Source organism: Watersipora subatra, chromosome 1, assembly GCF_963576615.1.
Source record: "Watersipora subatra chromosome 1, tzWatSuba1.1, whole genome shotgun sequence".
Taxonomy (NCBI): domain Eukaryota; kingdom Metazoa; phylum Bryozoa; class Gymnolaemata; order Cheilostomatida; family Watersiporidae; genus Watersipora; species Watersipora subatra.
This window is the reverse complement of record NC_088708.1, coordinates 69742289-69756654: the sequence shown is the minus strand read 5'-3', so window position 1 is coordinate 69756654 and position 14366 is coordinate 69742289. Positions and strand designations below refer to the sequence as shown.

The 14366-nt window shown below is 34.8% G+C and overlaps 1 protein-coding gene across 1 annotated transcript in view; it reads left to right on the top strand.

The window, feature by feature from the left end:
* Positions 1–183: 183 nt before the first annotated feature.
* Positions 184–14366, top strand: part of LOC137404553 (U3 small nucleolar RNA-associated protein 6 homolog) — a 78846-nt gene continuing 64663 nt past the window's right edge. Inside the window, exons 1-4 of the mRNA XM_068090783.1 lie at positions 184–304; positions 696–822; positions 4453–4545; positions 7873–7923. Coding sequence (XP_067946884.1) covers positions 213–304; positions 696–822; positions 4453–4545; positions 7873–7923 — 363 coding nt within the window. The 5' untranslated portion in view covers positions 184–212. The remainder of the gene's footprint in view (positions 305–695; positions 823–4452; positions 4546–7872; positions 7924–14366) is intronic.

Below are 14366 nucleotides of genomic sequence, written 5' to 3'. Positions count from 1 at the left end.
GGTCCAATTTTTCATCTCGAACTGATTAGTTAAAATCTTTCATTGACGCGTGAACGACGCGCAGCGTTTGTAAATTACCTGCGCTATGTTTGGTGTCCGATGGCAACAGTCAGCTTATCCATTGCTACTTGACATACCGACCGGTATTTCCGTTTTATCCCATGCTTTTTACCAATACTTGATCTCAAAGCTTTATCGCACAGAGGTTCACGATGGCGGAATTTGTACAACAAACCCTGGAAGAGATGACAAATGAAGTCCAACAGCTGGAACGCGTTGGTCTTTTTGATTTAGTCGAAATAAAGTAAGCACAACATTTTGCTACATGACACGAATTACGAATAGTTCATAATATATCAGATTTGAAACAGCTCCGTTCAATAGGTACCTAAAAACCAAAAGCTTATTAATACCAATTTAATGCATGCATGTAATGCATGAAACATACAACTATGCAGTTTTTGAGACTTTGTTCATATCTCTAGCGTGCCTTTCACTGACCACAAACCTCCAAAGGTGTTTATATATTTATTATATATATATTATATTTATGTTTATATATATATATATATATATATATTACATATTAAATGAGGTTTGGGCACAACATTTTGACGACAGAATTTGTGGTTTGAGCTGTGTAATTGAAGGTTTATTAGGTTTATTTCTAAAAATTACATGTATTCTTGTTGTAGAAAAATGATAGGTAGACGAAAGAAGTACGAATACAAATTGAGAAGAAGAGTGAAGGCAAAGGAGGACTATCTAACATACATTAAATATGAACAGAATGTGCTAGATCTTATTGCTATTCGTCGAAAGGTATGCAAATTTCATGCAGTTGTGTTTGGAACAAATTATTCTCAAGAAGCCTAACCCTTGTGAAGCCAAACAGTGTTACTTTAAAATTTGATTTGTTCACCAATGGTCACAAGCAACTGCAGTCACTTTTAAATCAATAAATTTAGCTACTTTAATTGTATCGCAAAGCTATATTGTTGTGGAATGATAATTTTAAGGCTGTAATCTCACACTTGCGTTTAAGTTTGTTGGTGCTTAACTCCTATAGGCATAGGCCTAAATGAAAAACTATTTTCCAACTGTTTTACTGCGCTTGGTCCAACTTTGAAGGTTTACTGACAGCACAAAATGTTATTGCAATTACTAGGGTTGGTTCCAAGAAATCAAAAGCCATAAATCATAATTTGAATCAATTTTTTTCAGGGGAAAATGTCATTTTTTAGTTTTTTCATAAATGCAAAATCAATGTTTCTTGACAAACAACTTGTTTTGGTGTGAGTGTAACAAATCTGTAAACACTCCTCTACTGTGAATTATCAAGTGTGATGGAGATAATTGATTGCACGCGTAGTAAACAATGGGCAGTTGGTATTTGTGTTTCGCATGATCAACAACATTGATCACACCAAGAGGTGATGTGTTTAAATTTCTCACAGTGTCTTTTTACGCCTTTGACTCTCATTCGTAATCTGTGGGAACCTGCTGACAGCTCTACTTCATTAACTTGTAGTTTGCACATTGTAATCGTATATGGCTGTTGAATGCAGAATGAATGTGTCCAATTAAAATATGTAAGTCACTAATGCTGAAAAGTAGGTTCACCAGCATTCTAATGTGATGTGCAATACACAAACAATTTTCATGAGCAAAAATGCAAGGAAAAATCAATTTAATCAAAAACTTCATTTAAATCAGAAAATCAGGTTATTTCGATTTTTTTTGACAAAATCAAAATTTTCCAATCCTGGCCAGTAACCTTACATGTTGCGGTTTTAATAATATTTTTATGTAATTTTTACCAAATACGAGGTGTTACTAACATTTTTAAGCTGTAAAAATGTGCTGAAAGATTTGCAATTTTTCCAAAATGTTGTCTGGAAACTGCTATGACGCTATATAATCATATTAAACTATTAAAGTCACTCATTTTTTGAACTAGATCATCTCAAAAAAAATTTTCATTCCAACTCCTTATTGGTCTAAACAGAACATGCATTACAAGGTTTCAAACATGACTTACAGGAATAGCTAATTTTTGCAAACACCTTTTTGAATTTTCATTTAGTGTAAAGGAAGGCTTTTTGCTAGCTCACTCCACAAAATTATTACTCACTAGCCGATTGGTGTAATTCTAGAACCACTATTCAAAAATTTATGCAACACTGAATTTATCTGAATTTCTGGTATCTGCTTCAACTGCTTATAATTATCTGCCATATTGGATAATTATACCGCTGTAGCATGGTGACTAGATAGGGGAAATGTATAAGAATGGTTGCCAACATGTGATTTTGTCTCGCGCTCAACCATTAGCCATGCATGGATGTTTACGTGGTATTTCATGCGTCGACGTTCTGCCGACACAAATAACCTCCTTATGTCACAGCTTGGAGCTTGCATTGTGAGTATATTTGTCTCACAAACTAGCTTTTCGTTATTGTAACATCAAAATCATTGTTGCAAAATAAAATATTTTTACAAATTGACGTAATTTTAAAGGTTGACTTGCAACAAAATTCACATTACAGTTATTTGGTATCAAAAGATTCACCATGTCTTACTCTGTTGTGTTGTAGGTGCCAAATATGTGGAAATGTGATTACAAGCTCTTAAAAGCTCAAAAACGAAAAGCCGTCGAACATTGGAATCTCTTTATTTCTCTGACGTAGTCATGATAGTTTGGTTATTGTCTTGTCACGTGATGTTCTCACGTGAATTGAAAGGCCAATAAAAAGCTTAATATAAACTTATCGTAGCACTAGTTTATGACAAACACTTTTGGTTTTACCGAAGATCCCGTATCAAATATAGATGCTCGCTACTTTACAGTTTTGTTTCGGCTTGAACTAATCGTCAAGTCGTAATCTGATCATGTGACCCAATACTTCGAAAATAATTTTTGCAGCACTTTTCGATTATCACAGTTGACCAACAGGCTCGTCATGATTATCAGACAATGATATGTACTCCTTTGAGCTAAGGTTAAAAAGTTTATCGAATTTTTACGGTAAGTTATAAGATATCAGTGCTAAAAGTGACAGCATTACAATGACGATAAAATAGACGCTTAAGAACAATAGACATAGTTTTATTGAATGCGTGAAGTATATTTGTGAAAATGTTTCGACGACTAAGGTTGCATGAAAGTGTAAACAGAAACCATCTACCACAGCTACGTCACATTTGAGCCGTTTTGGAAAGAGAATCCAAACTACGACGGTCTCGTGTGGCTGCGATTAACTGTTCGTTTTTGAGCTTTTAGAGCTTGTAATCACATTCCCACATATTTTGCACCTACAACGCAACAGAGTAAGACATGGTGAATCTTTTGATATCAAATAACTGTAATGTGAAATTTGTTGCAAGTCAACCTTTAAGATGCTGTCAGTTAACCTTTTAAACTTACGATGCAAACAATTTTTCATGTACTAATTCAAAAAAGTTAGCAAATGAGTGTCATGAAGTTAAGGATGCATGTCTATGTATCTAGTTTCTATGTATCTAGTATCTATGGATCTACTATCTATGGATCTAGTATTTATGTATCTAGTATCTATGGATCTAGTATCTATGGATCTAGTATCTATGGATCTAGTATCTATGGATCTAGTATCTATGTATCTAGTATTTATGTATCTACTATACATATGGATCTATATATCTGTATCTGTATGGATCTATATATCTGTATATGGATCTAGTATCTATGGATCTAATATTTATGGATTTAGTATCGATGGATCTAGTATCGATGGATCTAGTATCTATGAATATAGTATCTACATGTATGTATCTAGTGTCTATGGATCTAGTCTTTGAAATAAGATTTTTAAGCTAGGTAATCATTTTATCAGTCATTAATAATGAAAACAAATAACCCCTTGATTTTTATGTTGGCCGTTCAGTTTTGGCAAAATTACTCCTCGAATAGTCAAGGAGTAATTAACTCAAATTTATGTAAAATCATCATCATATGATGAGTTTTTGAGGCAATCCTTCTTTGGCAATTTTTTGGAATTGTATCATCTGACAAATTGAAAATTCTAGTTAGCTAACTATAGATATTTACTGCTTCGAGCAACATATTATTGCTGCATCATTTCCTGTTCAAGATTTCTAAAGAGCTTTGTTGAAATAACTGTAAAATCCGCTAAAAACACTAATATAATCATGGTTGTGTTTTCATTCAACCAAATGCTATGAATACGCATAGCTAAGGAAATTAACCTTGTGGCAGAACTGTTTCATGTGTTGAATCATTGATGGTTAAATATTGCAAACACGGTAAATGCAAAATCCTTTATTTATCCACTTTTGCTTAGAATCTTAAGCCAGTTAGGTATAATCGATAGCTATGGCGAGCATTGTGGCTTCTTGGGATGTTCTGTATTGTGGTTTTATGTAGCACCACTTGATAATATGTGTTTGTAGCAAGATGGTTACAGACATAAAAAGGCCGAGATTGAAGGAGCAATATTACAGAGGATATTGAGTCTGTACAAAATTGCCTGCAGAAATTGGCCGGTAAGTTTTGAAAACCATGCACTGAAATGCTAAATCTCCTTCTCTTCTTCATAGCAGTAAGTAGCTGGAATATGTATTCATGAAATAATAAATTAACGGAAATATTTCAGTTTAAAAAAACAAAAACTAGTTCAAGTACCCAAGAAATCATAAACGCATCAGATTATCTTTGAAATATATGCATGTGTTGCATATATGCATATATATATACATATTGTATTGCATGTACTGACAAAGTAATATCGCTTAAACCATAACTGTCACGTACAACTTTTGTTGTATTTTCTAGGTAAATCAGACGCTGATTCCGATTTTTCTCTCAAAATAAAGATTGGTCCACTAACCTTCAAAGTCATTAAGGCTTTTTTAAAGCGTTTCAATATCCATCTCGCAAACAACACAATCGGCATTACAAGCTCGGCCATAAATATGTGACGAAACCTAGCTTTTTCAGGAGCGGAAGTTAGAGATGTTTAGTCCGATTTAGAATAATAGAGATGGGTGTCTTAAAACCCATTATTAACTAAATCTGGCCTGTAAAATAATCTCAGTCTTTTATGACAGGTATATAAACTATTTAAAAGTGCTCTTAGCTTATTACATGATGTTTAAATGGGCTGAACGTCGAGAAAAATGAGCTCAAAGAGCGCGGTTTTATCACAAGCTAGCGTTGTTATCGCGCTTTTTTGAGCTCATTTTTAACCAAGTAATGTTAAATAGCTTATCTACCTTTCAGAAAAGACTGAGATTATTTTTAAAGCTGAATTTAGATAATAATGGATTTTAAAACAATCATCTCTATTATTCTAAATCGGTCTAAACATCCCTACTTAACTTCCATTCCTAAAAAGCTAGGTTACGTCACGTATTTATGGGCGGAGCTTGTGCCGATCGTGTTGTTTTCGAGACCGATATTAAAACGCTGTAAAAAAGCCTTCATTACTCTGAAAGTTAGTGGACCAATCTTTATTTTGAGTACAAAATCGGAATCAGCGTGTCTGATTTACCTAGTAAATACGATAAAAGTTGTACGTGACAGTTATGGTTTAAGAATATGACCAAACATTTTCAGAATTCATCAGGCAACAACCAACGTTGAACAATTAATTTATCAAGTGTCAATTTTGTATTAAAAAGTTACTATTCATGAGTTAAACAATTCTAAACAAAGTGGTCATGTCAAGATTGCATTAATCAACGAGAACTTTATAATAAAATACTCACAAAATTTTTTTCCCTAATTTGAGTTCCCCCAAGTATTATAAAAAATATTTTGAAGCACTATTTGTTTTTGTGACATGCAACAATCTTCTCCATCATGAAAATAAATTTTAATCATGCATCAATGCTAGTGAAAAGTAATATATTTTATAGTTGAGTAAATGTTGTTGTTAGTTTCTATATTAAAAATTTATGGTTACACAATTGCTTTTGATCAAACTTTCAGTTGATTTATTCCTTTTTGAAGGCATATACCAAACGGTAAAGTAAGTTGAGTTACATTTTTAGAATATTTTCTTCTAGCTTAATTGCACAAACTCTAACTTCAGACTGAACTCACCCATGAAAGCCAAGGCATACTCTGGCCCTTTTTCTAAAGCCGCTAAAAACTTTTGATTTAGTATAGCATCAACGGGTGGTCTGTAGACTAAAGGAGCATGACATTCCAGGAGATTTTATCCAGATTATCTGCCATCTCTGATGAAGAGTAGCTAACTTGAAAATATATGACTTCATTTAACTTGCACGGACTTCTACTAATGGATTTCCTCCACTTATATGGATATCTGTGACATACTATTTGAAACAATGGGAACAGGACTGCATTACGCAGATGTTTGAACGGTCTAGTTTACTGCTACAGCATCTGCAGAACTACACCAATAGTGTGTCAGGCTAACTGTGAGAAAATCCAAAAAAATATATTGACATGGAAAATAAAAATTAACAACCATAACACTGACATCTATTCGGGTCTTGGCTCCAAAAGCTTCCATCAGCCAATCATTTAAACACTTCCTCAGAGCTTATCTGAATAAACCCAGCAAGGCCTAACATAAGTTTATTAACACATCTCCTCTGTCTCTCTCTTGGCTCTTCTATGTGTGAAGGTGAGACGGGAATTGATGCGAGGTTTGGTCAAGCTAAACTACACCCATCAACTCATCACAAAAAGTATCATCAATCACTAGGCTTTTCCAGACTATAAAAGTATTCGACTGGCTCTCCCAGACTATAAAAGTATTCGACTGGCATAGTCCAAGTCCATAGTCCAGTCTCAAGAACTGTACAAAGTAATAGTCAAGAGTAATGGCCAAAAAGACATAAAAAATGATCATGAAAATGGGTGCGAATATGAAGTGCATACCTGCCTAGGGGTGCATGTTTTTATAGACTTACATCAGCGTTTCTCTCAACCTATTTGAACAATCACTCTATACATCCATGCCATTACAAAAAGGAAAAACTTTTGAAACTGTGTGATTTTGTCGTTTGCCACCGCATACTGCAAATATTTTTGTACAGATTTCAAATTAACACGTATTTCAAACAATTGCTGTTTCTCAGATGAGGAGACCGCCAAACACTAATTGTTCTACTGGCCAGAAGGCAGCGTGCAAATCCAATATGAACTGACTGGGAGTTGGTCATTAAATATAAATCACTAACTCAAATGTTGTCATTTTGACAGCAAGCCGTAGACACTATAACGGAACTAGTGGATTGTATGGCATCCAAGGTCATCTGCAACCGATGTTACTATGGTGCCGGGCACTGCAGTATAATACTACCAGATAAGAATCTCGATGCTAACCAAAAGCTTTATATACTGACACTTAACAGATAAATGATAGTCACCTTATACATACACATCTCTACAAATTTTTTAAAAACTCAGATTGAGATTAATAATCTCAATCCAAAAACAAAGAGACCGATGATGTCTGTGTATATCTTACCATTTTATTGTGCATTACACGCATCATCTCTTCATCTTGTGTGCAAATAAAGGCGTTTTGTTCTGTTAATATTCCCAAAATAAAAAATTCATCATCATTGCTAGCAAAAACTAAAACCCTTGATAGAAAGTATTTTTCTTTAATTATCACCCCTTTTTTTACTTCTACTCACTTACACCACTCTGCATATGAACACTTTCTGTTATAATCACACAAATGAAACCGATACGAGTAATAGTATGGTTATCCTATCTTGAATTCTTCATAACTATTGCTGGCTTATTGCTCTAAGTTTTTTTGTGAACAATACCGTGTGATAACATTGCAATACTCATCAAATTTATCACAAAATTTATAATCTTTGCAGGATTCTCAAGAGTTATGGCTGAGCAGAATCAATTTTCTTCAGACAAAAATGGTGAGTTTCGTCTAGTGCATCTGTCTTGGTTAATACCATGATTACAAGCCCCATTAGAGCTTTTTGATTAACTTTTCAGATAAATGGTTCGTAAAAAACATGAGGTAGGCCCTACAGCGCACCTTCATGATATGATATACGATTTTTTTCACCTCATGAAACGGAACATGATGATTTTTTCACCTCGCCATACGAATCTTATTTCACCGTGCGAATTCAACAAAATTTTGCCCGAGTTCAAATTTGACAGTCAGTGTGCTTATGACTACATCAAAATAACAAAGACACCAAAATGCTGTTTGCCGAAAATATTTTCAGAATGCCTGTAAGAGACACACGATGACCGATTTCTCTCAGTTTAGCAATTCTTGTGTGTAAAAGGGTAATATTTTCCCGACAAAGTCAATAGTAAAGTTTGAGTTGCGATTCCTTCATACGGAATTTTAGTCATCAGACAACTTCTACTAACCTGTTAACATCAATCCACTTCGCTACAAAGACAGCATCGTTTGGGTTTTCTTGCCGAATTAGGTTGAAAAATGTTTTAAACAGGTCCGCTGAAAGTTATAGTGAAAGCGAAGACGAAAATTGATTAGTGATAAAATTTTAGTGATCAAAAGTTGAAATTAGGTAAAATAGTTAAAATACATACTAAAACTTAGCTTTAAGTGTGTCTGTTTAGTAAGGTAAACTTATTTTAAGTGAATTCAAAGTTTTTGTTATATGTACGTCTAACTTGAATCTAAGAACTTTCTACCGTACGTAATAGTACTCAGCACATTGTAACGTTGTATTTTAATGCAGATCATAACCAATAAATTCACCAAATATAATAAAGTTACTGTAGGTAACTATAGTTATTAAGGTTAACATATTATTTTGTTCCTAATTTTTAATATGTACAGCACTTATATAAAATTTTGACGATTTTCACCAGGGGATGTTTGCATTATATAATTATTATGGTTTCTATATCCCTCCATACAATTGTTTCACCATACGAGGCCAACTGTATCAAAATCATATCTTGAGGAACACTTATTTATCCTTTTTAGTTTTTAACCCATTCCAGACATCGAGCCCAACACACAACTTTTAAATCATTTCTTAATACAGTGCACCCTCAGGATACAATTTCGATCCATTCCGGGGTTGGCATCGTATGGTGAAAAAATCGTATGTAAGGGTAATAGAAACCATAGTAATTATACAATGCAAACATCTCCTGGTGAAAAGCATCCAAATTTTATATAAGTGCTCTACATATTACAAATTAGGAACAAAATAATATGTTAACCTTGATAACTATAGTTACCTACAGTAACTTTATTATATTTGGTGAATTTATTGGTTATGATCTGCATTAAAATACAACGTTACAATGTGCTGAGTACTATTACGTACGGTAGAAAGTTCTTAGATTCAAGTTAGACGTACATATAACAAAAACTTTGAATTCACTTAAAATAAGTTTACCTTACTAAACAGACACACTTGAAGCTAAGTTTTAGTATGTATTTTAACTATTTTACCTAATTTCAACTTTTGATCACTAAAATTTTATCACTAATCAATTTTTGTCTTCGCTTTCACTATAACTTTCAGCGGACCTGTTTAAAACATTTTTCAACCTAATTCTGCAAGAAAACCCAAACCAAGCTGTTTTCGTAACGAAATAGATTTTTGTTAGTAGGTTAATAGAAGTTGTCTAACCACTAGGTTTTCTGTATAAAGGGATTGCAACTCCAATTTTGCTTCTGGTTTGAAGGGAAAATGTTACCGCTTTACACACAAGAATTGCTGAACTGAGAGAAATCGGTCATCGTGTCTGTTTCCGGCGTTCTGGAAATATTTTCGACGCACAGGATTTTGGTGTCTTTATTATTTTGACGGACATCATAAGCACACCAACTGCCAAATTTGAACTAGGGTGAATATTTTGTTGAATTCGTATGGTGAAATAAGATTCGTATGGGGAGGTGAAAGAATCATCACGTTCCACATCGTAAGGTGAAAAAATCATATATCAGAGTAATTGTATCCTGAGGGTTCCCTATACAGGGGAAAGGCACAGCTACCTTAAAGCCTTCGGCTTAAACACTTTTAGTATCACATTATAAAGTTTTACAGACACTCTCTTTAACTAAAAAGGCATCAAATTAAATGCACTAATTTACATATTGCAATGTCTAAAAATAGCAAGGTAAAAAGTTGTTCCATGAATCTCAAACTAAACTAAAATACTGGGAGATTAAATTTGATACCTCATTGTATACCTGTATGTACAGTACAGTCTTACAACATAAATAATCCACTTTACGTTATAGGAACGTTTACGTTCTAGGGAGTTTACGCTATGCGAACAGTACAGGTAAAATACCTAATCCGTTCCAAGAGCTTTCAAAACTCACTCCTTTGGCCATACAAAAAGAAAAAACACTAGACTCAACCTTTTAATTTATTGATTGTACCGTAATTAATATCATTGATTTGTATTGGCAATTTTTTCCTTTCTCTTATCACTTTCACTCAGTTTATAGTCCATGATTGCGGTAATTTTACAATACGATTCACGATGATTTGTTCATTTTTTTCTAGACAGCAAAGTTTATTCTGCAATGGAAAAATAATGAAATATATTTTGTGTGTCTACGAAACAGGACAAAAAATTGTTTACCGTATAAGAGTGGTGTCTATCTGTCTATTCGTCTCCAAGGTTCAAGGTTAGGATAAAAAAATAGCTTTCGGCGATATACCAACTCGTGACATTCAGATTGATCGACCGCCACTCTTAACACCTGCACCCATTCTGAATAGTTGCGCGACTCTCGATTTTCTGTGCTTTATTGACACACCTGTCTTTCTCCCATGGCAAACTAGACGGCCAGAGTGTATGTGCGTGCGTGTGTGTGTATAACAGAGATGTCTGTCATTTTCTATCCCAAATGCGGCAAGAGAGAAAGCGATTTATTTCAAGGCAAACTGCGAGATTTTCGTTATTCAAATTGAATTTCAGAACTTGCACAGACTTGAAACTTTATATAGATTTTTTACGTAGTATGAAGCCAAATCTTTACATAAGTTTTTCGCGTTACGTGAAATTCACGTTATAGGAGGTTTACGTTATAGAGCCGTCTACTGTTATAGGAAGTATACGTTATAGAGGTGTTTACTGTAATAAAGGGTATACATTATAGAGACGTCTACTGTAATCTACTATATAAACGGCAATCGTTGTCTGTGTATGTATGTATGTGTGTGTGTGTGTGTCCGCCTTATAGAGTACCGTACTTTTTGGACTATTAGCCGCTACTAGGTATCTAGGGCACATTAACGGGAATCTCCGGTTAGTGCGCCTCTATACATAACCTGTTCATCGTTTTTACACAAAATCACGTGATCTCTGGTTAGCGCACCTCTTTACGGTGCCCAATCACACTGTTCCGTTTTAAACAGCAAAGTTGCTGCCGTGTTAAAAAGCACCGTCCTGAGTTCTGCAGCCTATACAAAGGAGTCTATACAGCTATACAAATGTATTACTCATTAAATAAAATAAACTAATGAGTAGTACTTTACATGTAATTAATATTTACTGCCAACGTGTACCGAGAAGGTCATGTGAACGTTTGTTTCTGGGGGCCATTGGAAAAAACGCTGTTCTCACCGATTAAATTTATACATCAAAAAGGTGAGTTCTTCTCATTCAATGTTGTATTGTCTATGAATTGCCACACCTCCACTACATAACCCTTTCACTTGCGTCCATGTACAAATTTAGCTATCAGCCTACTGCCAACCATTTTGCCGATATTGCTTCATGATATTTTTTCAATTTGAAACTCCATCTAGAACGTTTGTTTTGGTTATATATTTCATTTTTTCCAACATGTTAACAACACTGCTATGCAAAAAAATTCATTGTATCTATACTTTGTGTATTTTAATTATCTGTGTAATCACAAAAAGCTGAGTCGGCTATAATGTCATCAACACAAGTAATTGTTTTCTAACTCGGTAGCGTTTTTAAAACTTACACAAAAATGGTTGTTTTTAAGTTGGAAATTCTCAAACAAAGATTTAAAATTAAATTTTAGGGTAATTTTATAGAGAAATCTTTGGACAACACTGTCACTACCATGAAAGTCTTAAAGATCGTTGGCTATGTTATCAACGAACAATAAAATTCAGTTACTAGCAATTGCTGGGAAAGTCGCAAAAGTGTGTCTACGGGGGTCGACCATAGAAAACGCATAAATGAGTCTACTTCAGTGAAATGGTTGAAAACGTTGGATTGTCACTGTTTGTGATAGTAAACATGCTCATTCCCTTCCGCCGCTGAGTTGCTTTTACTTTTTTTCCAGCTACGAGTACCACAGAACTACAGCTACTACAGAACTTGCACGGGCCCTTCCAGCGTTGCGATAGGCGACGGTGAGAAGAAAGCGAGTAGCGTATATTACAAAAAAGCACACCGTCTCATTCACTTTTAGAAACGCTTGAAGCAGTACAATGCAGTCAAACGGCTCAGAGCAGCCGCTACAACGGCCAGACGTGCCGAAACCTCCGAGCAGATGCAGCGGCGTTAAGTTCATGATGCACTAGCTACAACAACTGCTCGGCAAGCTGAATTTTCATAGCAGATGAAACGGCGACAACAGCAAGATGCACTAACTACAGCAGCTGCTGCCAGGCGCCGTGTATGGGCAGAAAACTTCGCACTTGACTACAGTCCTGCAACACAGTATAGGGCCGAATTTTTCTATGGGACGAATGTCCAAAAATGCTCCAGATGTAATGCCTTACGTTGAAAAGGCGAGAGGCCATATATGTAGTTTATATAGTAGATTTTATTGATAATAAATTTTATCAACACAACCACATTACTGCTGCACAGTTTGTATATACCATGTCAAAACACAGGCTATAGACGAAGCACTAGTGAGTCACGATTAGTGTTTTAAGCATGTAGAAATCTCAATTCAATAAATGCTGACGATAGCTTAGCAGTGCAAGAGCAAAATATTTTCTAGAATTTCTTAAAATATGGAAAACTTTTCAATACTGCCAGTTTGAAGAACTTCAGTTTGCCTAGCAATGTCAATTTCATTATCAGTTCTGTGTACAAAATTAGAACAACTCCGATTTGAGTGGTTCGAGACTGATGCGTTGTAGGCTAGCTGTAGAACACATTGCATATTTCTATCGGTCTCTCCAACATTATTGACATGATCGACTGCATATGTGTATGCAGTCTGATCAGCACCAAAAATTCAGTAGATTGCATATTTGGAGTTGTTTTACAGTATGAAAGACAACTCTCAATAAAACTATTGCTTTATGTAAATCTGTTCCCGAACACGAGTAATGCAGCTAGTAAGAGGTATACGTTGTAGAGCCGTCTACTGTAATAGGAAGTGTACGTTATAGAGGCGTCTACAGCTGTAATAGGATGTATATGTTATAGATGCATTTACTGTAATAGCAGGTATACGTTATAGAGGCGTTTACTGTAATAGGGGGTATACGTTATCGAGGCGTCTACTATAATAGGAGGTATACGTTATAGAGGAGTCTACTGTAATAGGAGGTATATATTATAGAGCTGTCCACCGTAATGGGTGTAAGTTATAGAGGCGTTTACTCTAATAGGATGTATACATTATAGAGGCGTTTACTGTTATAGGAGGTATACGTTATAGAGGCGTCTACTGTAATAGAAGGTATACGTTATAGAGCTGTCTACTGTAATAGGAGGTATACGTTATAGAGGTGTCTACTGTAATAGGATGTATATGTTATAGAGGCATTTACTGTGATAGAAGGTATACGTTATGGAGGCATTTACTGTAATAGGGAGTGTACGTTATAGAGGCGTCTACTGTTATAGAGGTATATGTTATAGAGGCGTTTACTGTTATAGGAGGTATACGTTATAGAGGCGTCTACTGTAATAGAAGGTATATGTTATAAAAGGCGTCTACTGTAATAGGAGGTATACGTTATAGAGATGTCTACTGTAATAAGAGGTATAGGGTCAAGTGGGGTAAGTACACCATCGAAAAAGGGTAATTCAATTTCGCAGTCTTACTGCTTTGCTTTAACTAAACATTTGAGTATAATATTGGTCATTGTGAAACTCCAGAATGTTCTGAGCAAGAATATCAGCACAATAAGACTGTTAATTAAATATCATTGCTTTATATGAAGCGCTAAAAAATTTGTGTCTAGGTGGTGCATTTACCCCATATACAGGGGTAAACGCACCACCTAGCCTTCTTTGCCATTGTTATGCATTGGTTGATAAACAGAGGCAAATGCACCAAATTGCTGATATTGAAATTATATAAAATTCAATAGAGATGAAAAAAAAAGTTTTTTTGAGTTTGTACCGCACCACTGAAATGTTGATCGTATTGAACATTAAAAATTTGAAAATTAGCAAT